Here is a 26268-nt window from a genome sequence, read left to right as displayed (position 1 = left end):
TTAAGTTCTAAAGAAAAGCCCTTAAACTGAAGCATTAGCTTTCTTTGTTTCTCCACAGACTCAGCCAGACCTGCTGAGGATTTGCATCAATTCCACTTTTTTAACCATTGTAAAAATTTGAAGTCTTTTCAAGAATTACTGCTGCAATATCCCACTCCTACCAGTAGAGGATGCAGGTGAGCAATGAAAATTCCCAATGTGCCTGACTTTTCCACCTTTCCAAAAATGATCCAAGTCAATATTTGCATACAAACCTCAAACCACTGCAGCAATTGGGAGGCAAGTTTCTAAATCAAACCATTTACTCAACAGATCATCATTTCCAAAATCAAAGTCAGGTGCAAAGCTCAGGCAATTTATGTAACGAGTGATTACTCTCTTGTAATTCATTCCAGGACTTTAGAAGGTGCTGTAAATTTTATGAGCTGATTGTGTGTTGCTTTTTTTATGTCAGCATTGGTTCTTACTGCTTTCATTGGCTAGATTATTGAACTGGGACAATACTCATACTAAAATATTGTGTTGGGACATTAGTGTAAGCTTATCAAAAATAACTGCAATCATTACAGGAACATTCCTTGATAAGTGCATACACTTTTAGCATTCTAATTCCCGTCTTCAACTGACCTCAAATTTTAGTACATGTCTCACATAACCTATGATGTGGGTAGAAAATTCCAGCAATCATTTTGCTACTTCACAGTCATAGTCATAGAGTTATACAGCGTGGAAACAGACGTTCCGATCCAACACGTTTTTGTCAACCAGACATCCCAATCCAAACTAGTATTATTTGCCAGCACTTGGCCCATGTCCCCCTAAACCCTTCCTTTTAATGTACCCATTCAGGTGCCTTTGAAGTGTTATAATTGTACCAGCCTCCACCACTTCCTCTGGCAGCTCATTCCATACATGTACCATCGCAGCATGAAAATCTTTACCCCTCAAGTCTCTTTCCCCATCTCCCTTAAAACCCTATGCCCCCCAGTTTTAGACTGCCCGACCCTGGAAAAAAGACCTTGGCTATTCACCCTATCCATACTCCACATGATTTTTATAATCATGTTTTGTAAAGAATGAGACAGAGCATAAAGGAGCACGAGAGGGAGGGAGCACAGCTCTGGTAACCCCACGTGGTGGAGTGCAAGTGGTTGCACAGGAAAGGAGGCAGAAGTCTGTGGAGAGCATGCTACAGTTCTTGGCAGTGAATTGGATTGACTGGACTTGTAGATCAGAGGGAAGGTGATGAGGGCTGACGCAACTGAGGCACGTGGAATAGCTATGTGGACAGGAAGGAGAATTTGGGGTGGGAATTAGAGGAGTTAGAGAGAATTAATGCATATTAGAAGGAAAGATTCCATTTATTCTCTTCCTTGCCTTTAACATCGCCAATGCCCATCATCCAGTTGAAGGGAGAGTTCTCTTCCTTTCTCAGCAATGGAGAAGAGACAGGAGCTGCACTGCTGCTGCTGTTTGTCACACTCAGCATGGACTTGCATTCAGAGGCTGCTGGTTTATTATAGGTTGGAGTGTCATTGGAAACCACACTGTTGTTATTTACTTTCTGAAACATAAACAAAATGACATTTGGAATGATTTTTATTGTATATTCCAAAAGACCACAAAATACAAAAGCAGGCCATTCAGCCCATTAAGTCTGTTCTGCCATTCAATGAGATTGCAGCTGATCTGATCCTTAACTCCACTCACTGACCAAAACCCTGTCTATTTGAACTTGAATGTATGTGGCCTCACCAGCCTTCTGTGACAAAGAACTCCACACTCACTATCCTCATAAGGAATTCCTCCTCCTCAGTCTTCCATGGTAACACCTTACTACGAGGTCCAAGACTCTCCCATGGAAGGAAAACAACCTGGGCGGCACGGTGGCACAGTAGTTAGCACTGCTGCCTCACAGCACCAGAGACCCGGGTTCAATTCCCACCTCAGGCGACTGACTGTGTGGAGTTTGCACGTTCTCCCAGTGTGGGTTTCCTCCCACAGTCCAAGGATGTGCAGGTTAGGTGAATTGACCATGCTAAATTGCCCGTAGTGTTAGGTAAGGGGTAAATGTAGGGGTATGGGTGGGTTGCGCTTCGGCGGGTCGGTGTGGGCCGAAGGGCCTGTTTCCACACTGTAATGTAATCTGTAAAAAAAAACCGTTTCAAACCATCTAAGAATGTTGTATAGTTCAATAAAATCGCCTTTCATTCTTCTAAACATGAGTGAGTCCAAATCAAAATTACTCAACCTCCCCTTATACGACAGCCCGAAGGGATCAAACCAGTGAACCTTCTCTGGACTGCTTCCAGTGCCAGTAGATCATTCCTTCACCATATTCTAATTGTAGTCTTATTGGTGTCTTGCACAGTTTTAGCAAAACTTCCCAATTTTAATTCAAAAGGAAATGGTGTACAGAGGTAAATTTAATTTACCTTCCTGATTACCTGCTGAACTTGGACACCAGTTTTATGTAAAAAGGCTTCGAAATCCCTGTACACCCCCTCTCCATTTAAATAATATTGGTTTCTTCTAATCTCACAAAACTTGCTTATCCTCACCACTTGCATTCCGACCTACTTTTGTATCATCCACAAACTTGGCTACAGTAAATGCACTTTCTTCATCTTATCATTGATATACATTCCAAATAATTTTGGCCCCAGCACTGACCCCTGGGGCATTCCACTAGCTCAGGTCACCACCCTGAAAATACCCCTCTTACCCAATTAGCCTTCTATTAGTTAGCTCATCCTCTATTCACAGTGGTATACCACCCTCAACACCATGGGTTTGAATCCTAATTAGTAGCCTATCATGTGTTACATTATTAATGCCTTCTGGAAGGGGAGGCAATGGCCTAGTGGTATCATCATTGGACTGTTAATCCAGAGACCCAGATAATGTTCGCGGGACCCAGGTTCGAATCCACCCACAGCAGATGGTGGAATTTGAATTTAATTAAAAATCTGAAATTAAAGAGTCTGATGATGAACATAAATCTATTGTCAGAAAAAACCCATCTGGTTTCACTAATGTCCTTACCTTGTCTGGGTTACATATGACTCCAGGCCCATAACAATGTGGTTGACTCTTAGAACATAGAACATAGAAGAATACAGCGCAGTACAGGCCCTTCGGCCCTCGATGTTGCGCCGATCAAAGCCCACCTAACCTACACTAACCCACTATCCTCCATATACCTATCCAATGCCCGCTTAAATACCCATAATAAATCTTAATCTGTATTTACCCAGAGGGCAGTTATCAGTGATGCCCTCATCCATGAATGAATAAAAAGAAAATTCCAAATGTATTATATCGACTGGTACCCTTTCATCTATCATACTAGATATCTCTTCAGAAGGATCATAATCAAATTTGTCTATTCACAGCTTAAGGTATATCTAGAAAACCCCTTTAAAGGGACAGTACATGACAGAATGGGGGGGGGGGGGCACGTTAGGAACTTCATTAACAATGAAAAAAACTTCAGATTACTTTCATTAGCTGTTTGTCAAACTCATTTTTAGTACCTCACTCAAAAGCAGCATTTTGTCTTCACTGAGATAGAGACAACAATTGGAAAACAGAACCCAAGTGAAAGAAGCAGCAAATGCAGCACATGCTGCAACAGGTGACTATCTAGTCATCATACCAGGCTGAAGCATGGCTCTATTTTGGCAAACTTCATAAAGCCATTCAACAATACAGAAGGACAGGCCACACAAAGCTGTCCCCTTCAATCTCAACCGCACAAGTCAATATTAAAGAACTACAGGTTCAAGCATACAGGCCCATGCACAAATTAACAAGTATTCAGACAGAAATCAATTAAGAATAAAAATAGTTGAGACTGAATTACTGCTCCATCATGAGGTCAGTATGAATCTCACTCACTGCGGAAAAAAAAACGATTACTGTGACTTTTACAATAGCAGTTAATTGTATTGTCATTTCTGAGATCTGATTCGGGAGATTATGGATGCATCCCAGAGTCAAGAGCACACAACGTAGGCTGACATCGCTGTGCAATTCGGAAGGAGTAATGCATACCCGACAGCATCAAGGTTCAGAAAGTATTGTGTATTTTTCTGTTGCAGTCACTGCTGCAACAAGATAGCAACGAAGTTAGCACACAGCAAACTCCAACAACTTGCAGCACGACAATGGTGGACTCCTATCTGTGAAGGCACAGCTGGAGGGTATATCAAAGGAAATATGGGAAACAGATCTGTAGCCATCTAACATAACAGCCTTAAAGGAGACCTGCACACTGAATTTGCAGAATACTTGCACCTACTGAAATCATAAAACTTCCAATGATTTGTTACATTTTATACCTGATTTTCCTCATTGGTCACGGGAGGCTTAAACAATGGCTTGTTCTTTCTCACAGTACAAGGGCAGTTGGCTTTTATGCCCCATCTCCCCCTCGTCGAATGTACAATGTTTCCAATCTGATACAGGGCTGAAACAAAATGGAAAAGACACAAGGATTAAGTAAAGGTCATCTGAATGGATCAACAATATCATCACGAGAACAACCTTAGTTAATCCCTGCATTTAATGCATTCACATAAATTCAGATTGTTGCTAAGCTGCGTCAGGTGTGCATACAATTATTTCTGGAAGTCAGCAAGCAAAGCCAAGTTACATAAACAGGGCTGTGCCCAGCTGGAATCCAAAAAGCAGCTGGGAGTGGTAATGAACTGTGTAATTACACAGTTCAATCATTGACAGGCAAGGTAAAGCTTTATTCACTGGACAGGAGCGAGAAACTTACTCAGAAGATTATCTAAAATCTACTGCCAGTTTGTGAGAATATCAAGGCAACTAAAAATGCTGCATTCAACTGGAACTATGTATGGCATTAGAAATATATGCACAGGCTGTATTCTTAAGATCATTTAATACTTCCATTAATTACAGTTTTATATTAGAGCAGAGCTTCTGTCCCTCACAAACTAGAGGCTAAACTGTACACTCCGGGAAAGATTAGATTAGATTAGATTCCCTACAATGTGGAAACAGTCCACACTGACCCTCCGAAGAGCAACGCACCCAGACCCACCTTCCTTTGACCAATGTACCTAGCACTACGGACAATTTAGCACGGCCAATTCACCTGACCTGCACATCTTTGGACTGTGGGAAGAAACCGGAGCACCCGGAGACACTGGGAGAATGTGCAAACTCCACACAGACAGACAGTCACCCGAGGCTGGAAGTGAACCTGGGACCCTGGCGCTGTGAGGCAGCAGTGCTAATCACTGAGCCATCGTGCTGCCCCTGACAGCAAAATGATTCTCATAGGAACATAGGACACAGGAGCAGGAGTGACCAAACAGTCCATTGAATCTGTTCCAACATTTAATGGCTGGTCTGGCTGTGGTCACAACCCCCACCTTCCTGTCTGACCCCAAAGCCCTCACACTCCCTTGTCTATCAAAAAAATATAGTAAACTCAATGTAAAAACCCTATAATACTAAATACAATTAAAGCTTGGAATATAATGCAGCAAAATGAGGGCAACTCACAAAACATCCCCCTATACTCCAATAGTGGGAGCATAGGGGTTTCAACCGGGGCTTACAGATGTCACTTTTAAACTCTGGAGATCCAGGGATATCTCTTGTTTAGGGGATCTGTTTAAAGAAGGGGTCCTGATGTCTTTTCAACAGCTACATCAGAAATTTGGATTACCTAATGGTGATCTCTTTTGATACTTCCAAATTCGAGATTACATACAGAAGACGACTACGCTATTAGATAGTCTTTATAAATAAGACAGAGAACATAGAGTGTTATGGCCAATGGTCAGCACGATTTATCATTTATTACATGAAGTAGTAGCGGGAGATATGGACAATCTGCTTAAAACATGGGCTCAGGATTTGGGACTGGACATCTCTATAGAAATGTGGAATGACATTTGGGAAAATGCCAGAAAAATCTCCATCTGCAACAGAACTCAGGCCATTCAGTTGAAGATACTTCATAGGGCCCATGTAGCACCAGACCGATTGGCAAAATTTAAGGCAGGAGCATCTCCAATGTGTCCCAAATGTAAAATTGGGACACATTGCTTATGGACCTATCATAAGATCTGTAGATATTGGACTAAAGTAGCAAGTGCTCTGACAGAAACCTTGGGAACGGAAATTAGAGTGGATCCAGTATCTCTCCTTTTGGGCTTTTCGAACTTGCCCTCCCTGGATGTGCACGGGAAGAGATTATTTTCTATTCTCTCTTTCTGTGCAAGGAAAAATATTTTGGTAAACTGGGTGGCTGAGGGCCCCCCTGGACTTTCGAATTGGCACAGAATCATCATGGAATGTATTCTCCTTGACTTCCTTACAAATATGGTGCACCGAAAGACCGAATTATTCCATAAAATATGGCAGCCCTTCTTGAATTACACAAATACAGATATTTTGGCCATCCTAACAAGGCCTTTTATTTAATTGAGATGGCGAACCTCGCTGGTCTGGGACCCCTTGGGAGAGGAATCCCGCACGAATACGGCTTTTGTTATGATTTGATGTTAACACATTCCGAACATGTATCTCACTACTCAATTCCTATTTTATTCATCGTTTTTTGCCCCCTGAATAATGTAAGAGACTTAATTATACACTCTGGCTAGTTGTAGGTTAGATTAGTAGTTGGTCGGGTTTTGTTTATTTTCTCTCTGTATCTTTTTCTGTTATTGTTTATTTAAGATATAATTGTATATTAACGTTTATACTTGTGTTTTTTTTATTTGTAAGCTTGTAAAAATGTTAAATTTTCAATAAAAATATCTATTAAAAAAACATACTAACGGTCTAAGTTATGTTGTGTCGCTGCACACACGAAAACTTAAAGGGACTAATTTGTATGAAACCTGCATGGGCCTTCTGTTTTGTTGCAAATCAAAGGTGTTGGGTTGTGTGTTGAAAACGAAGATCATTAGAATCAACTCAACCAAACATTAGAAGGGGCGATGATCAAACCTTCACAACCTACAGTCCAAGGGAGTTGGTTAGCTCAGCTGGTTGGATTGTTGGTTTGTGATGCAGAGTGATACCAACAGCACAGATTCAATTCCTGCACCAGCTGAAGTTACCATGAAGAACCCACCTTTCCAATCACAACATTTACCTGAGGAGTGGTGACCTTCATCTGGTTAAACTCATCTCTAATGGTCAGTGAGGACTATGGTGGATTACCTCTGACTGGGTAACAAGCAGCAAGTGCCTTTCTTCTCCTGATTAGTTTTAGCACTAAAATTCCCAGGACAGCAAACTCACGTGAGGCAGAGGACAATACTTTAAGACCCTGTTGTCTATCACTGATAAATGTCAGATACTGGCTTGACATAGTAATGTCATTCAAAAGCCCAAAACTCAAATTAACTGAAATATCCCCTTGGTCAGTAAAGAGTGCCCTCTTAAGATTACTGCCCACATAGTTGGCGATGGCGACTGGAAGCCTGTGACCAGTGGTTGGTGCTAGGATCCTGGTTGTTTATGTACATTGACGACTTGGATGTGATTGTAGACGGTATAATTAGTACGTTTGCATGAACATTGGTAGTGTTGTTGATAGCGAGGAGGATGGTCCCATACTAATCCGATATTGATCAGCTGGCAAACTGGGCAGATGGAACTTAATCCTAATAAGTGCAAGGTGATGCATTATGGGAAGTTTAGTAAGGGAAGGGCAAAGTCAATGAATGGTTAGTCCCAGCAGTGCACTGAAGAAGAAAGGGACCTTGGTGTACAAGTCCATAGATCCTTGAAAGTGACAGCACTGGTGAACAGGGCGGTGATGACGGCTTACCAGATGCTTACCTTCATTCGCCCACAGCATAGAGTACAAGAGGAAGGAAGTCTTGTTACAGCTTTATAAAGCTGTGTTTAGGCCATAAATGGAACGTATACGCAGTTCCATTTGCCACTTTATCGGCAGGACGGGAATGCACTGAATAGAGGGCAAAGGAAATTCTCCAGGCTGCTGCCTGAGATGGAAAGACTGAATAGTCTTTAAAGAGGCATAGATGGAGATAGATTATGAGTGTCTTTTCCCCATGGCAGAGGCAGATGTGTCTGCCATGGGGAAAGAAGAGGACATAAGTTTAAAGTGAAGAGTAAGCTTCTTAGATGGGAAGAGAGGAAAAATGTTTGTACCCAGAGGATTTTAGAAATGTGGAGGGTGCCTGCCTGACGGAGTGGAGGAAGTAGGTACTCTCTCAACATTCAAGAACATCTGGATGAACACAGGTTGTAGTGGGCTTTGGATCAAGTTCAGTTGGTGTTTGGTACAGATATTATGGGCCAAAGGGCCTGTTTCTATACTGTATGACAGTCCTGTAAACCCCTCAAAGCTTATACGGACCGAGAGAGTGTCCAACAAAACAACCTTCACAATTGTGATTAAACACCCATTTACCTGAACCGGGAATAATCTGCGTTGGCATCAGCTTCTCTGGTTCATGGACGTGGCCATTAGCACATCTCAACCAAGCAAACATCTCCTCTTTGTAATCTGTGCATAGGGTGGGTGGTGAGGGAGCAGGAGGAAGATGGAAAAATGTTTATTTTAAAATAAAGTGTTCTTTTCCCAACCTCTGTAATAAAGACATTATTTCTCCAATACTATTAGATACAATGCATTCATCTGGTTTATTATTTACCAAATACACATAATGACGTACAAGTTAAAAACAAAGACTAGCTAAAGGCAAGCAGTATGGGCTGTACAAGTGCTTGGACATAGTCAGGGGTCTGTAGCACAAAAGGCCCTTCAGCCCATCAAGTCTGCCATGGTCAAAAACATGGCTCTAGAGCAGTGACACTCCTAACACAGCCCATTACATCAGCATCAACACTGACTCCAATGATCAAGGAGCATTTTAGAACATCTGGGGTCTGCTGCTCCAAGTATCTGCAGGTCAGGCAGCAAAAAAGGAACAGGAGAATGGACATTTCGGGCATAAGCCCTTCTTCAGGAAGCCCTTATTCCTGAAGAAGGGCTTATGCCCGAAATGTCGATTCTCCTGTTCCTTGGATGCTGCCTGACCTGCTGCGCTTTTCCAGCAACACATTTTCAGCTCTGATCCCCAGCATCTGCAGTCCTCACTTTCTCCTGCTCCAAGTATCTCCATGATATCCACCCAGTCCACCTGCAAAGAGTGAACAAAGCTGGATTACCTGAGGAAATCCTCGGAGCCATCTCACTGCCAAAACACTCGGATCATCAGGGAACTGGACTGAACATTCCAGACATTCAATAAATCACTGCAGATTGGCCATTGACACAATTAAGAATGTTGCGCCAATGCAGATATATGTGTACCAGAAGCCTTATCTGATCTCACTGAAGATTTTGGTCCAGTTCATTTCTAGTATCATAGTAAAAGAAGCAGGAGGCAGCCATTTGGCCCATTGAACCTGCTTTGCCATTCATTCAGATCATGGCTGATCTATCCATCATCTCAGTTCCTCCTACCTACATTATCCCCGTAACCTTTAATTCCCCTACCATGCAAAAACCCATCCAACCGTGTCTTGAATATATTGAATGAAGCTGCCTGCACTGCTTCCTTGGGCAGAGAATTTCATAGATTCACTACTGCCTAGGAAAAGCAGTTCGTGCTCATCTGTCCTAAATCTACTCCCTAATCTTGAGGCCACGTCCCCTCGTCCTAGTCCCACCCACCTGCGGAAACAACTTGCCTGCTTTTATCTTATCTATCCCTTTCATAATTTTATGCTTTTATAAGATCCCCTCTCATTCTTTTAAATCCGAGCGCATACAATTCCAAGTGGCTCAGCCTCTCCTCAGAGGGTAACTCCCCTCACCATCTTTATTTCCTCAGATTACCTTGCTCTGGATTGGTGGTCTTCATCTTGTAGCAGTCAAGACACACCCCAAAACCACATTTGGGACATACCCAGTGGATGTTGAAGAGGGTGGTCTCGCAGGCATCACACATCTCCCGAATTCCTCGGACCGCACGCTTCCACGCAACTCTTTCTAAAGGAGCAAGGAGGCAGAAGTGAACAAGACCCTTCCCCCTGCCCGAACTTTACACTTTAGTGCAGAGAAATTGGAAAATATTTTTTAAATCTAGAAAACAGGAGTATCATCCAACTCAGTATACTGTGTCCACTTTCTCCCTTCGATCCCTTTAGCACCGACGACTATATCTAACTCCTTCTTGAAAACAGTCAATGCTTTGGCCGCAACCACATCCTATGGCAGAGAATTCCACATGCTCACCACTCCCTGGGTGAAGACATTTCTCATCTAAGTCTTAAATAACCTACCCCATATCCTTACATTGACCGGTAGCCCAAACTAGGAGTAACATCAGGGAACATCCTTCCTCCAATATACCCTGTCTAGCCCTGTCAGAATTTTACAGATTTCTATTAGACTCTCACCACATCCCAAACTCTAGCGAATCAGAGTTGTACAGCACAGAAACACATCCTTTGGTCCGATCAATCCAGGTTGATCATAATCCCAAACTAAACCAGCCCCACCTGCCTGCGCTCGGCCCATATCCCTCCAAACATTTACTGTTCATGTACTTATCTAAATGTCTTTTAAACGTTGTACTGTACCCACATCTAATATTTCCTCAGGAGCTTCATTTCACACATGAAGCACTGTGTTTAAAACAAAAAGATTGCTCAAGATTTTTAAAAAATCTTTCTCCGCCTGCCTCAAAAATATGTCCCATAGTCTTGAAATTCCCTCATCCTAGAGAAAAGACACCTGCAATTCACCTTCTCTATACCCCTCAAGATTTTATAAACCTCTGTAATGGTCACTTCTCAACCACCTATACTCCAGTGAAAAGTCCCAGCCTATTTTTATAACTCACTCTCTCCAATCCTGGCAACATTCTGTTAAAACTCTTCTGAACCCTCTCCAGCTATAATAATATCCTTTCTACAACAGGGCAACATTCTGGTTTAACAGCATCTTGGTAAAGGTTCCAGTATCTAAAATTGTTGCGATCACTAAGAATGTATGGGATTATGCGGAGGACTGGATTAAAAAGATGTTAAACAAGGGTCACAACTAACTCAATGGAAACTAAGACAGATTTTACAGAGAGGTTGAAAGAGGATGTCATCATCCCACAATGGAATGGAACTTAAACACGTCAATGATTTGGATAATTGCTTAGAGAGTGTAATTGTTTGCAGTTAAAGAAAAATGTAATATTTAGGAAACTACAAAAAGGGAAGGAATGATGGAAGTGACAAGCTTAAAAAAACTGGCAGATAAAATCAATGTCAGCACGCATGAGATGATGCTTTTTATAAAAATGTAGAATGTGAGAACAAGTAACAAAGAGCCTATTTAAGTCTGAATGAAATCTCTCAGCATTATATGCAGCAATGAGACTCCACATTATTGACACATCCTGAACATTTAGAGGACGTGCAACCCTCACTGCATACCAGACAGCACCTCAGTCAATTCAGAGAACAATAGAAAATTCACACATTCAACTGAGAAGTTGTGGACGGTGACTTGGCTACTGCTTGGTGCAGAAACATTTTAAACATGCAAGATTAGATTGGCTGGGCAGATAAGGAAACAAAGAGGGAAGGTGAAATGAAGGAGTATGGATATAAAAGTATAAGGAGTGCTTGTTCGTGAGAAAGGCAAGCAAGTTTCAATCTTGTAATTCCCACATAGTTCCACCAGACAAGGTTTCATTCATTAATATCTTTGTCGCACGTAGAAAGTTTGGTGTTTGATCTTTTAAGCAGATTTGCAATTGTTACAGGCCAATGATACCAATTTAAAACAAAACTTAAATTTAAAAGCAAAACTCCGGGCAGAAAGTTTACAAAATTATAAAAATTATAAAAAGAAAATGTCAGAAATGCTTACTGCAAGGCTCCACCAACTTGAGCGCCTCTTTTTCGGACATGACCAACTGGCAGAAGTGGTCTCCAATATTAGCCAGAATATACTTAGAGGTGTCCAGATCCAAACCCTCAATATTAGCATCAGAGGGCATCCACAAGCGTAAGGATTCTGGATCACACTGGTTTGGAGTGAGGAATCCTCCTGCGCGAAGCACTCCATGTTTGTTAAAATGCAACCTAAAAAGACAATGTTGTTGAAAAACTTAGAGCTGCCAAGGCAATATCTCATACACAGTCAGTCAATCATATAACTGAACCAGCACCCTTTCGACCTATAGTATGAATGGTTGTGATCAACATTCTTACACACAACCTGGTAAATGCAAGCTTTGGCAACATGTCTCAGTTCAGCAAGTTAGATTCAGTATCCAAATGACTGTTTGTAATGTCCAAGCATATTTGGAGGAGTCCTCATAGCCCCTTGTGCCACTGTCAGTTCTCTGCAAAGAGCTACTAATTACCTCATCCTCCTACTTTTCCTCAGACAAATAGATCTCCAATTTCCTTGAAAGTTACCACTTCTAACAGCCTTTTGGCAGTGCATTCCACGCTATAATCAGATCAGTACACAATTTTAAGGAATGGCATAGCAGGCTCAAGGGACTGAATGGCCTCCTCTTGCTCTTAATTCATAGGTTTGTACTTCTGAGTAAAACACTTTCTCATCTACTTGACCCAAAGTGATTTGAGAATCTAATTTTAATACTAAATACTCTATAATACTTTAATACTAAATACTAAATGATTAAATGATAAAAATGACATTTAATTAGAAGACCAGTGTTCTAAACCTCACATGGAGTAAATAGATGACTTGAGAAGCCAAAGGTGATCATTTTTATTACAAATTTTTGGGTTTTAAAATCTTGATTTCTGCAGACAGATCTTTGCTTAAAAGAATACTACCTGCCATAGCATGCACTCATTACAAGTTACCCTCCCCATTGGTAACACACCACCAACAACAATCCAGTGGATTTAAATGCACCAAAACTATCATTGAAGCCGTTCCCTTGGAATCGTGAGACCAGGCTTTAGCCCAATGATCATTCTTCATGTGGACAGGTCATTTGGCAAAAATAGTTTCCACTGAAATCTTTCTGCTCTAAATGGCTCAATGCAGCACATGCAGACACCAAATGTATAGTTGGCTTGCAGTGAAAAATATGCTCTGACCACGCGAGTACAGCAAAGTGACAGAAAGCAGAGAGGTTTTGTGAATCTTTCAATCCATTAGAAAATCCAATGCTCACTCACTTCCTGAAGTGGAAGAACCTGCAGAAGACACTGGAGTCTGCCTCATCTCTGCGTCGGTGGTAACTGGACAAGCGACATTCTCTGCACTTGTGTAGGTGAGGAGCAACTTTAATACAGGAGCCATCTTGCAGAAAGGACTCACCGCTCTGCTGCAAAGCCCGGACTTTCTGAACATCATTCAGCACAGACTGGGAGGCATCAACTGTAAAATACAGCAACAGCCATGAAAGTAGCAATTCTATTATACAGCAAACACTGCACAACCAGAGGTGTTTTATATACCCAAGCAGCCTTTCAGGCGAATAATGAACAGTGCAAACAGCAAGTGATCTATCTGGAACTGCATGGGGTGGCACGGTAGCTCAGTGGTTAGCACTGCTGCCTCACAGCGCCACGGACCCAGGTTCAATTCCCACCTCAGGCAACAGGAGCCACCCATGTGGAGTTTGCACATTCTCCCAGTGTCTATGTGGGTTTCCTCCGGGTGCTCCGGTTTCCTCCCACAGTCCAAACGATGTGCAGGTTAGGTGAATTGGTCATGCCAAATTGCACGTAGTGTTAGGTGCATTAGTCAGGGGTGAACATAGGGGAATGGGGGTCTGGGTGGGTTGCTCTTCAGAGGGTCGGTGTGGACTTGTCGGGCTGCAGGGCCTGTTTCCACACCGTTGGTAATCTAAGTCTGATATATTGCCCCATTCCATGACTGCCTCTACCTCCAGTCAGGAAATGCCAGCTTGTACCTCCCCAAGGAGCTGCTGGAGTCTGTCACCCCCATCAACTCACCCCAAACATACCAACAATTCATCAGGAGAATGAATTGTGGAAAATCTAGGTCAACTGCAGATCCCTATTAAACCACCTGCTGCACAAGTGCACAAACACTTAGGGGTACTACCTGAATGATTTTAAAGATCAAATCAGAACAAGGGTTACAACAGTTGGGATGATAAGCTAACGAGGGCACCAGGTCAGTAATAAAACCTTGCTACAAGCCTGCTACCACTGCATTGTGGGAGAACACTACCATGGGCCTCAGGAACAGCTGATTACTGATGACAAGGAAATTAAACAGCAGGCCTTCCAACAGTCACTTTAGGTTCTCAACTGCTTGTCATAAGGGAAATCAGATTTAGCTGTTATACTGCCCCACAAAGTGATAGCTTGTCACAATCTAGATTGTAAGTTCGAATCTTGTGTATATGGGTAGTCACTTGCAAGATAGACAAGACAAAGCAAAGCGATAATGCCAGGATGTTCACATTCTTGAAAGAATGAACCAGCTGCCCAGAATGATGCCTAGGCTCCTAGAGTTATATTACAAGGACTGGTTACGGTGGAGGGGAGGGGTTTTCAGGACTGACCCAACTGAAACTTTCAGGAAATTAAAAGGATACCAATTGGATAGATAGACAGAAACTATTTTCTGTCATTGCAGAGTGTAGAGCAAGGACATCTGAAAATGACAACCAGTCCTTTCAGGTTAAAATATTAGTAATTTTTCAAAAATCAGAAGGTGATTAAAAAAACATTTGGAACACTTCAACAAATGGCAACTGATGCAGAGATTGGCAAATTTGTTATTTGAAAATAATGAAGGATAGACATGGTTGTTCGGCCATGTATCAGCTATCATTCCACTAAATGGCAGATTAGACTTAAGGTACTGTTCCATAGCGGCCTCAATGGTGTATCCTGTTCCTACTTATTCAGAGTTGATTTTACCTGACAAAACAAACTACTCACCTCTGCCTCTTCTTTCTTTGAAGACAGTATTTCTCAGCACCTCACCTCTTTCCCTTCTCTGTTTTGGACTAGGAGACCAGGTCTTGTGGAATGATGAGTTCCTCAAACCTTGTGGGGTCGAGGGCTCAAATCCTAGGTCGGAACTCAGTCCTGATGAACAGCTCAAGTCACTTGTTGTACTTTCTGTATCACTTTCACTTCCGTCAACACAGAGTTGGGAATTCACCAATAAAGCTTTAGCATCGTTTGATTCCGTGTGTTCAGAAAGGTCTGAAGGCAGGGCAGCTCGCTGACTACATTTGTTCAGTGGAAAACCACCAGTCGGGTTAAACGTTTGTGACGAATTATTCTGAATACCAACTGCTGCATCTCCCTTAACAGGAAGTGAAGCCTCACATTTAGAAGGATCAGTCATCAGAATGTTTGTCACCTTCTCCTGATGGAGAGATTTCTCTTTCTCACACTTTTCTGGCTGCCCGTTTCCACAAGTCTGAAATAATGTTCCCAACGGAGGACATGCCATGGTGCGGTTACTGGAAATCCCCGGCCGTGGCCTGCTCTCGTCAAAAACACCAGCATCTGAATGGTGTCCTGGTGAAGGAGATTTATTCTGACCACCCAAGAATAGCTTTGACAGCCCGGATTCTGAACAGATGGAGTTAGTGTAGCTGCTACTTACTGGAGGACTCTGTCTTTCACTCAGCACTTCCACAATCCTAAAAAAAAAGAAACAAACGCTCAACCATTCTTCCAAAAAAGAAATACATGCCTGATTAAATGCACACTGCTCCTTACAGCACAATTTTAATCATGCAGTGTCAATGATTACATTTCAGGTTATTCCACCATGCTAACTAACTCAGAAAAGACTGCAGAAATCCACAACAGAGGGACAATGGAGTCCTTGTGCACAGATCACAGAAAAACCAGTATCCAAGGTCACCAGGTAACTGAGATGTTAATTGGAATGGTAAAAAATAAAGGAATTTTGGGCCCCTTTATTGAAAGGAAGATAAGAACATAACACCAAAAGACTGGATTAGTGGTGCTGGAAGAGCACAGCAGTTCAGGCAGCATCCAACGAGCAGCAAAAGAGCAGAGTAGGTCATTCAACTCATTGATTATATTCCACCAATCAATGAGATCACGGCTCATCTGATAACCTTCAACTCCACTTCCTAGCCTTTTTCCTATAACCTTCAACTCTCTTATTTAATTAAAATCAGTCACTCTTAGCCCTGAATACACAAAGACAAAGCCTAGACTTTAGATAATTCCACAAATTTGTCTTAAATTTGCAACCTTTTATTCTGATATTGTTCCCTTTAGTCTTAGAGTCTCCCAGAAGGAAAAACAACCTTTCTGCATCTATCCTGTTTCAAAAAGGTCCTCTCTTATTCTTTAAATTCCAGAGAGTAGTAAACCTTCTCTGGATTATCTCCAATGCCAGTATAGAGGAACCTCAATTATCTGAATATCAATTGTCCGAATATTGGATTATCTGAAGGAGATCGAGGTCCTAATAGAAACATTACATTGAAGACGTGCTTCTAACACTGATTGCATCTTTTGTTTACAGTGATTAAACAGGCACAGTCTCCAAATGACTGACTGCCCGTCCTCTCTCACTCTCCCCACACTTTCGCTGGAGTTCTGCACAGGGGTGTACCCTAAACCGCGCCCCCCTTCCCCAGATAATCTCTTTAACACTGTCCTATACAAACAAGGTAAAGGTGGAACCTGCCAAAAAGATGTTTGGGGGGGGGGGGGGGGGGGGGGGTCTCTGGCTGTGTATGCGCGCTATTTGGAAACTTACCTCAAAGGCAGCAGAGGTCTTATTGTTGGTGTCCAGTCCGGCTGCCCTGGAGAGGAGTTGGGGCTGGGGGAGCATGGGGGTGGTAATGTTGGATGGAGTTGGGGGGGGCGGTGTAAGAGGGGGACAGGGGGTGGTGTAGGACGGGATGGGGGGGGGGGGGGGTCATGTGCTGCTGCCTCTGAGCTCCAGAGGAAAGGCATTTAATCAATTAAGCAAATAATTGACTATCCAAACAAAATAGTTCCCGCCCGTCTTGCTTGGATAATCGAGGTTCCTCTGTACTTTGTCTTCAATAAAGGGCCCCAAAAAAAACTTGTTCAGTATTCCAGTTGTAGTCTGACTAAAATCTTGTATAGTTTTATCAAAACCTCCCTATTTTTATACTCTATTCCCTTTGAAATAAAAGGTCAACATTCCATTTGTCTTCCCTATTACCCACAAACCAAAACGTGCAACGATTGTTTCCCTTGGTGAGTGCGTCTCGGGCCAAGAGTAAGAAGTTACTCATTGAATACAGATGGAGGAGAATTTTTTTCTCTCAGAGGGCAGTCAATGTGTGGAATTCTTTATCACACAGGACTGGAGAGGCTGGGTGCTTAAGTAGATTCAAATCTGAGACAGGTAAGATTTATAATCAGTAAAGGAATCAAGGATTATGGGGAAAAGGCAGGCAAGTAGAGTTGAAGAAGATCATATCAAACATAATCGCACCGAATGGCAGAGCAATCTTGATGGGACAAATTTCTATTCTACATTTTATGATCTTGGGAGTCACAGAAATCAAAGAGCACAGAAACAGGCCCTTAAATCTAACACTTCCATGCCAACCAGATAGCCTAAATAAATCTATCCCATTTGTCAGCATTTGGCCGATATCTTTCCAAACCCGTCCTATTCATATATCCATCCAGATGCCTTTTAAATGTTGCAATTATACTAGCCTCCTCCACTTCCTCTGGCAGCTCACTCCATACATGCACCACACTGTGAAAAAAAGTTGCCCCTTAGGTCTCTTATATCTTTGCCCTCTCACCTTAAACCTATGCCCTCTGGTTTTGAACTCCAGGGAAAAGACTTTGCCTATTTATCCTATCCATGCCCCTCATGATTTTATAAACCTCAGCCTCAGACACTCCAAGGTACAAAAGCCCCAGTCCATCCAGCCTCTCCCCACCTGACACATCCTTGTATCTTATGTTAATTCTCACTTTCTTGGTGGGAATTAAGAGAGTTTAAAGGTAGTAATAACCCCAGTGCTGCCAGGTAGAACCCACCCCCTTTTGGAATGACCAGATGATAATACATCCATACAGTGCCATCTCTGCCCAGCTCCCTGAAGAGGGGGAGTTGTGCTCGTGTGTGCCTGGAATCCTGTTTACTTTTACGTCAAAAGAAAGGAACAACGAATGAAAATGAAATGCAGGTCTCTCATGTTCACGTTAGGGGTTCTTTAGAATGGACTAGGCAAAAGTGAGGACTGCTGATGCTGGACATCACATCAGAGTAACATTGGAGACTGAACTCAAGACGAATTAGCCCCATGCTAAGCACGCGTTATATCATGGTGGGAATTCGGAGGTCTAAAACTCAGCTAACTTACCCTTGAGGCACCACTGCAGTGATGGCTGGGGGAGAATTCGCAGGCGGAGGAGTAGTCTGTCTCAAATCTTTCCTTTCAGGCGTTGTAGCAGCACTGCCCAGCAACATGTCACCCAAACTGGAGTGAACAAACTGAGCTGCTCGGATCGTTCGTGAAGCCTACAGCAGGAATAAGGCAAGGGGTCAGCAATAACCTCGCAGCAGTTCCACGCAAAGATGCTTCTTTCTTCATTTTGATGCTGCACGGAGTATATCGGGATCCTCAATGCCAGAGTAACTGAGCACCCAGAGCAAGTGGAAAACAGTCACACATCATTCATGGAAGAATTGACACATAAACCTTGAAGTATACACAAGGTCATCTAACCCCATTAGCTTCTCCCCGACTATTTCGATGACATTACACACAGTTTCTTCCCCCTAAAACACATATCTGCTGAACTTCAGAGAAAGTGGGCTGGATTTTTACCTTCTGAAGCAGGTAGCTGGAATTAGGGAAGCTGCCAGCTCAAACTGTTCACCTTTCAAGAAAGTGCCTGCACAGACGAGATTTTCATTGTGGACAGTAGGTGAGAGCATGGGCTGGAGTGAGGCCAGCAACCCCCACTTTGGATGGTGTGGAACTTTGTGCTGGTGACAACAAAAACAGGGAGACCCACAAGTCTCACCACTCTGGCCCTTTTATCATACCACATTTTGTCACCCATGGGTATTTTGGAGTTAAAGATTAATGCAAAAAAAAAAAATGTGATTCTGAAGCAACAAGGAGGTTTCAGAGCTGAAGGAAGGTTTATTCCAAAGCTTTTTACTAACTGTACAGGACATTGGTTAGGCCACTTTTGAAATATTGTGTGCAGTTCTGGTCTCCATCCTATCGGAAGAATGTTGTGAAACTTGAAAGGGTTCAGAAAAGATTTAAGGATACTGCCAGGGTTAGAGGATTGGAGCTATAGGGAGATGCTGAACAGGCTGGGGCTGTTTTCCCTGGAGCGTCACAGGCTGAGGGGTGACCTTATAGAGGTTTATAATGGGGTGGGGGGAGTTCACAACCAGAGGGCATAGGCTCAAGGTGAGAGGGGAAAGATATAAAGGGGACCTAAGGGGCAACTTTTTCACACAGAGGGTGGTGAGTGTATGGAATGAGCTGCCAGAGCAAGTGGTGGAGGCTGGTACAATTAGAGCATTTAAAAAGGAATCTGGATGTATATAAGAATAGGAAGGGATGTGCATCAAGGGCTGGCAAATGGGACTAGACCAAGTTAGGATATGTGGTCAGCATGGATGAGTTGAACCAAAGTTGTACAACTCTAAAACTCTATGACTCATCTATTATGGTTTAGGAAAGGTAGGGAACTAGGATGACAGTTCAGCCAGCATTGAATTGGCCCAGTTGCCAAAGTTTACCCAACCAAAATATCTAGTGCACAGCATATCTATCTCATACAGATAGGTAAAATGAGCTCCATTCGAGAACGACGACGACGATAATAATAATAATTCAGCCCCACTAGACTCTGATACTCCACATGACCCTCTTTGTGCCTCTCACCCTCTTCAGTCAGAACTCCCACATTTTATAGGGAACAGGAAATACACTGGGTCAAAACCAAGTTTCCCAACCACACTCTCAGTGCTCTCTGACCTCCACTGGCTCCCAGTCAAACAACATCTTGATTTTAAAATTCCCATCTTAGTTTTCAATTCCCTCCACAGCCTCACACCCCTCCCCTGCTCCAATCCTCAAAAGACACTTACCAGCCTAATTCAGACCTTGAACATTGTCAATTTTAATTGCTCCAGCATTCACAGCCATGTGTTCGGCCCCAAGACCTATTTTTCTTCCTTTAACCTCTCCAACTTACTCTGCTCCTTAAAACCTCCCTTCACAGGGGGCTCATTGTCAAATGTTCCTTACAATGTTCTCATGACGCACACTAAAAATATAGTGTAGCTGCTATTATGAACCCTTTCTCAGCTATCTTAACCCTCTCAATTCTCATTTATCCAATTTCTCTGCATGTACATTTAACTATATTGATCCCAACAACCTGTAGTAATAACAGGTTCCACATGCTGGCCAGTTTTTCTGCAAATATGCTCCTCCTGAATTCACTAGTGGTTCTATTTACAGAAATCTTATATTTACGGCCTCTAGGTTTGTTCTGCTCACGATTGGAAACACATTCTCTAAACTATAAGACAAAGCAATGGAAGCAGACCGTTGTGTCAGTCAGGTCTACTCCGTCATTCAACAAGATTGTACCTTACTGATCATCCTCAACTCCTCTTTCCTACCTTCCCCAGTGGTGGATTCCCTATCCTCAGGAAACTCCTCCTCACCTGTATTTTAAATGTGTGACCCCATGTGAGATTGTGTCCTTGGATCCTTTAAAGGAAAATAACCTTTCTGCATCTGTCAAATCCCCTAAGAATCTGTGGGCATGAAACCAAGTGAACGTTTCAGGTCCAGCGACCCTTCTTCAGAACAGAGTTTTCCCAGCAATTTCTGTTTTCAATTCGGATTTACATCATCCACAGTTCTTTAGCCCTCTCTCGTTCCCGAAGAACCCTGTACTTCTGGCCAGCTTTTCTGTCAACTTCAAGATCACTTCTCATTCTTTTAAATTCCAATGAAAACATAAGACACGCCCCCTTCATACTCAGGCTCAGCCTATTGAACCTTCTCTAGACCACCTGCAATGCTAGTAGCCAAGAGGGCAATTCCTTAGTCAAGGTGACCAAAACTTTTCACAGTATATTAACTGTGGTCAGACTATAGCCTTGTACAATTTTCGCAAAAATCTTCCTGTTACGATATTCCATTCCAGATTACCTACTCAACTTCGATGCTCATGTTTTGTGATTTATGCACAAGGACTTCCAAATCCTCTGTGCTGTAGCTTTCTGCAGTCTTCCTTCATTTAAATAACATTCGAGTCCTCTACTCTTCCTGAAATGCCTAGCTTTACAGCTTCACACATTACATCCCATCTACCAACTTTTTGCCCACGTGCATAACCTGTCTATATCCACTCTGTAGACTCTATGTCACCCTCAACATTTGTCTTGCCACCTATTTTTGTGTCATCCATAAAGCTTGCCTGTAGAACATTCACTTACTTCATGCAAGTCATTACTACATGCTGTAAATAACTATGACCCCAGCACTGGTCTCTGTATCCTCATCCTATCCAACTCAATGATAATTCTCAGCCTTTCTTTTTCTAGAAAACATTCTCTAGCCTACTGACATATTCTTTTAGGTCAGATATTGGTACGTCATTCTTGTCTGCACCTCTTCAGGGGTTTTGTACATTTAGCATTTATGGTCCATCACTGTATTGTGAATCTGGAGGCACCTGTAGGCTAGACTGGGCAAGGATGGTACATTTCCTTCACTGAAGGACATTAGTGAACCAGTTAGTTTTTTTACAACAGTCAATAGTGGTCACAGACAGCTGGTTTAAAAAGTGAAATAAAGAAAAATAAGCCTTACTTCAGAAGAGCAAGTAGCTGTTCCTTTGTTTAACTGCAAAGAATGCTGAGCTTTCAGTGACAGAGCAGAGTCTCGATGGGATGCTAGAGGTTCAGTCCTTGGCTGGAGTTTATCCTCGACCACCACCGTTCTTCCGTTGTCAGTCGCCCGAGTTGAAAAAATGAGATTAAAACTATTCCAGCTGCCATCAAACCCAAACAAAGACTTTGGCTTTTGAGGATCTGCACTTTTCACATTTTCCATGCCCTCCTTTGTAAGTAGTCTGTTCAGATGGCAGGTTCTGGATTCTATGAACTGCTGCATTTGCACATTATCCTGTCCTGTTAATTTTCCGGGATCAGAGTGGAGTGACTGTTTGTTATTGCACTGATCTTCACTTCGCTCGGTTGCTTCAGTATTCTGCTCTGCCGTGCAGCTCTTGCTCTCAGCCAACGTATCACACTTTGTTCTTTTTATTCCGCTGTCATCATGCCCTTCCATAGATTTTCGTTTCATGCATTGTGTTCTTTTGGAATTACCAACATTTAACATACCTGAAAGCAATTAAGGCAGCAAGATTTTTAATCGATTGTAGATCAGGCATGCAACTTACAATCGATAATTTTCGTAATTCCACGTTTTTACATCTATTTCTACTTCACTCATTTGAAGTAAATTTTTAACTTTAATTAGAGTGACTGCATTTTAAGTCAAAATAAATCAATTATGTAATCAGCACAATACTACAAAGGATAGACATGGGCTTCCCCCAGCCAATAAAAGGACTTGCCTTATGCATCATATTCACAACTGTTGTACAGACTGAATTATTGCTTTTTTTTTTAATTGTCCCCCTCCTTCTACCTATATGGTCAAAAAAGTGTCACTGAAAAAAGTGAAACTGTTCTTACTATATTGACTTCATTGATACACTGGATGACCAATTACATGGAGATAAAGTTAGATGGATGGACAAAATAATAATACCGTAATAACCTGGGAGACACACTATTAACAATGTGTGAACAGCCTGATTTCTACAAAGTATGCAGACCTTTCAAAGATGAAGAAAGGTTTTGATGAAATGCATCCTTCATTTTTGGGGGAAAAAAACTCAACAGTCCCTTTAAAGACTAGGATGGAGTCAGACATAGAGCTTAAAAAAGGCACGGCTTTAAAAAGGCACGGCTTCCAAAAGCTCTCAGCCAGAAAGTACCCATCAACCACAGGAAGGAACGCAAACAGATTGACGAGGGTATTCCATTTCATTGTAAGATTATACGTACAAATTATAGTAATTAAATATCAGTGTTATTCTATGGATACAAGTTTGCTCGCTCAGCTGGAAGGTTTGTTTACAGACATTTCATCACCATACTAGGTAACATTATCAGTGAACCTCTTATGAAGCACTGATGGTATGGCCCACTTTCTATTTATGTGTTTAGGTTTCCTTGGTCATTTCCTGTTCTTTTTCTCAGAGATGGGGTCTAATTCAATGTGTTTGTTGATAGAGTTCAGATTGGAATGCCATGCTTCTAGGAATTCTTGTGCGTGTCACTGCTCAGCTTGTCCTAGAATGGATGTGTTGGCACAGTCAAAGTGCTGTCCTTCCTCATCTGTACTAGGATATTAGTAAGAGTGGGTCATTTCTTTTGTGGCTAGTTGATGTTCATGTATCCTCGTGGCTAGTTTTCTGCCCGTTTGTCCAATGTAGTGTTTGTTACAGTTCTTGCAAGGTATTTTGTAAATGATGTTCATTTTGCTTGTCATCTGTGTAGGGCGTTTTAAGTTCATTAGCTAGTATTATGGTGTGTAGGTGAGTTTGTAGGCTACCATGATGCCAAGGGGTCTGAGTAGTCTGGCAGTCATTTCCACAATATAGGTGGTTTTCTTCTGATCTTCATAGTTCCTTGATGCTGCAGCGTGTGGTGGCTTGTTGAAATAATGTTCCAATGCAGCTTCATCTGTGTGTGTTGTTTTCCTGTAGTTGCTGATTTCAAGTGCCTCATTGACTCTTGACCCTACGATGACATCTAGGAATGGCAGTTTGTTGTTGTTTTCCTCCATTGTGAATTTTAAGCCTGTAAGAATATTATTGATGGTCTTGTAGATTTCTTCTAATTTGTTTCAAAAATGACTGCCAGACTACTCAGGCCTCTTGGCATCATGGTAGCCCACGAACCTACCAACATACTAAAACAGCAGCTAATGAACTTGAAAGACCCCAGACAGACAAGCAAAATAAACGTCATTTACAAAATACCTTGCAAGAACTGAAACGAACACTGCATCGGACAAACAGGCAGAAAACTAGCCACCAGGATACATGAGCATCAAATAGCCACAAGAAAACATGAGTGTGGCCAGTAATTGTGCAGTGACTGAAATTGGGGGTGTACCAGAGTGTAGAATTACAGGTGGGAGAGGTTGTGGCACTGAGGGAGATTATAGAGTTAGGGAGGGGCAAAGCCACTGAAGTGTCTGAAAACAAGAATGATAATCTTAAAATCAAAATATCAGTTTGTACTAGAGACATGTGGGTCAGCGCGCACAGGAAATATAGACAAAAAGGTGTGCGCTAAGCTACAAGTAACAGTCCTAGTGATAAGAGTGCAAGGAACTGGCCAGGAGTGCATTAGAACAGTCAGATTTAGAGAGGTAACAAAGGCATGAATGAGTTTCAGCAAATGAGCAGAGACGGGGTTGTGGTTATGGGGATGAAATGAGGCTGATTTAAGCAACAGTACGACAATGTGGCTCAAAGTTCACTCCCAAATATCACACGGAGATTAAGAACCGCCTGACTTGGTATAAAACACAGTCACAAGGAAGATGAATGCTATTGGTAGCTAGAGAACTGAGATAAAAGGATGGCTGACATTTTCTCAACATGTAGTTGGGGGAAATGGCTGCTCATCCAGTACTGCATGTGGATAGCTGTCTAATAACTTAGCACTGGGGAGGAGTTAGAAGTGACAGCAAGGTACACTGATGACCAGGTACATCCAGCTGTAGATGTAAAAATTAACACTTCATTTTGGATGACATTGTCAGCAGATAAGAAATGCAACATTTTTTTTGTGGGGGTGGGGGTGGGGGTGGGGGTGAAAGCAAGATTGATGAGGGAGCAAGAAGAGATTATTTGACTATGATCAGACAGATGCAAATGGATCCAGACAAGTGCAATCCCACCTTGTTGAACAGTAAGAGAGACTTTGGAAGAGGATGGTGTGGACAACCATGTTAAAAACTGCAGACTAGTCAAGAAGAATGTGATAGGATAGTTTACATTTACCACAATTACAATTGACATCAATTGTGACTTTGACAATGCAGAGGGTGGAAACCAGATTGCAGGAATACAAGCAGGTGTTCCAGGAAAGATGGACGCAGATTTAGGAAAAGGGGAGGCAATGGCCTAGTGGTATTATCGCTAGACTATTAATCCAGAAACTCAGCTCATATTCTGGGGACCCAGGTTCAAATCCCACCACAGCAGAAGGTGAAATCTGAATTCAATTGAAAACAAATTTTGGAACTAAGAATCTGATGATGACCATTGCAGATTGTTGGAGAAACTCATCTGCTTCACTAATATCGTTCAGGGAAGGAAATCTGCCATCTCACCTGGTTATGGCCGACATGTGACTCCAGACCCACACCAATGTAGTTGACTCTGAAATGGCCTAGCAAGCCACTCAATTCAAACACAGCTGGGGATGAGCAATGAATAGTGGCCAACCAGCGATATCCACATACCATGAATTAATATGTTCAAGGTCTAAAGGGAAATTGGAGAAGGGGTGGTAGCTTGCAAGGACAATGATTTCAGGAGTTGTTCCTTTTATTTTGAGACAGGATATTTTGGAGAGAAGGTGGATAATTGCCTGGTACCAGAAATTCACAAAAATCTAGCAATCACTTCACAGTGAGAAATTTATATATGACCCTGGAACTGCTCTGCACAACAGCCCAGAAGAGAAAGGCACATTAACAACGTGGACCCATACTCCACCTAAGTCATAAAGACCATTGACAAGAGACTAGTTAGTAACAACTAGATTTGACACTCACCATCACCATCATTGGCCAATGCTTCAATATCTTCATCATGAAGGAAAGACATGTGAATCAGAGCTGGATCAACTATTTGCTTTTCTGAAAACTGCAACATTGAAAAAAATCATTAAAATCCTCTTGAAAACTCAAAAAATTCTCAAAATGGACAGGCCACTGCATAAGTGTGTTAGGGACTCAGAGCCAGTATTGCATTTATAAAATAAAATAAATCTGGGGAGGTTATATAAAATCACGACAGGTGATTAAAAACTTTGACTTTTGTGTTGAAACTAGTCATTTAGTTTAGCCTATGACGATTGCTTTCTCAACTCTTCCAAGAGTATTTTACCTCAAATTTTAATTGCACACCAAC

At 42.1% G+C, this 26268-nt stretch overlaps 1 protein-coding gene across 1 annotated transcript in view; it reads right to left on the bottom strand.

The window, feature by feature from the left end:
* Positions 1–26268, bottom strand: part of LOC140480894 (lysine-specific demethylase 3A-like) — a 79055-nt gene that overhangs the window by 36203 nt on the left and 16584 nt on the right. Inside the window, exons 6-15 of the mRNA XM_072576462.1 lie at positions 25911–26001; positions 21855–22387; positions 18360–18517; positions 14944–15659; positions 13201–13402; positions 11906–12120; positions 9872–10024; positions 8438–8533; positions 4344–4471; positions 1378–1564 (exon numbers count right to left, since the gene is read on the bottom strand). Of these exons, the coding sequence (XP_072432563.1) occupies positions 1378–1564; positions 4344–4471; positions 8438–8533; positions 9872–10024; positions 11906–12120; positions 13201–13402; positions 14944–15659; positions 18360–18517; positions 21855–22387; positions 25911–26001 (2479 nt within the window). The remainder of the gene's footprint in view (positions 1–1377; positions 1565–4343; positions 4472–8437; positions 8534–9871; positions 10025–11905; positions 12121–13200; positions 13403–14943; positions 15660–18359; positions 18518–21854; positions 22388–25910; positions 26002–26268) is intronic.

This window comes from Chiloscyllium punctatum, chromosome 1 (genome assembly GCF_047496795.1).
Source record: "Chiloscyllium punctatum isolate Juve2018m chromosome 1, sChiPun1.3, whole genome shotgun sequence".
NCBI classification, from domain to species: Eukaryota; Metazoa; Chordata; class Chondrichthyes; order Orectolobiformes; family Hemiscylliidae; genus Chiloscyllium; species Chiloscyllium punctatum.
This window is presented reverse-complemented; position numbering and strand designations above follow the sequence as displayed.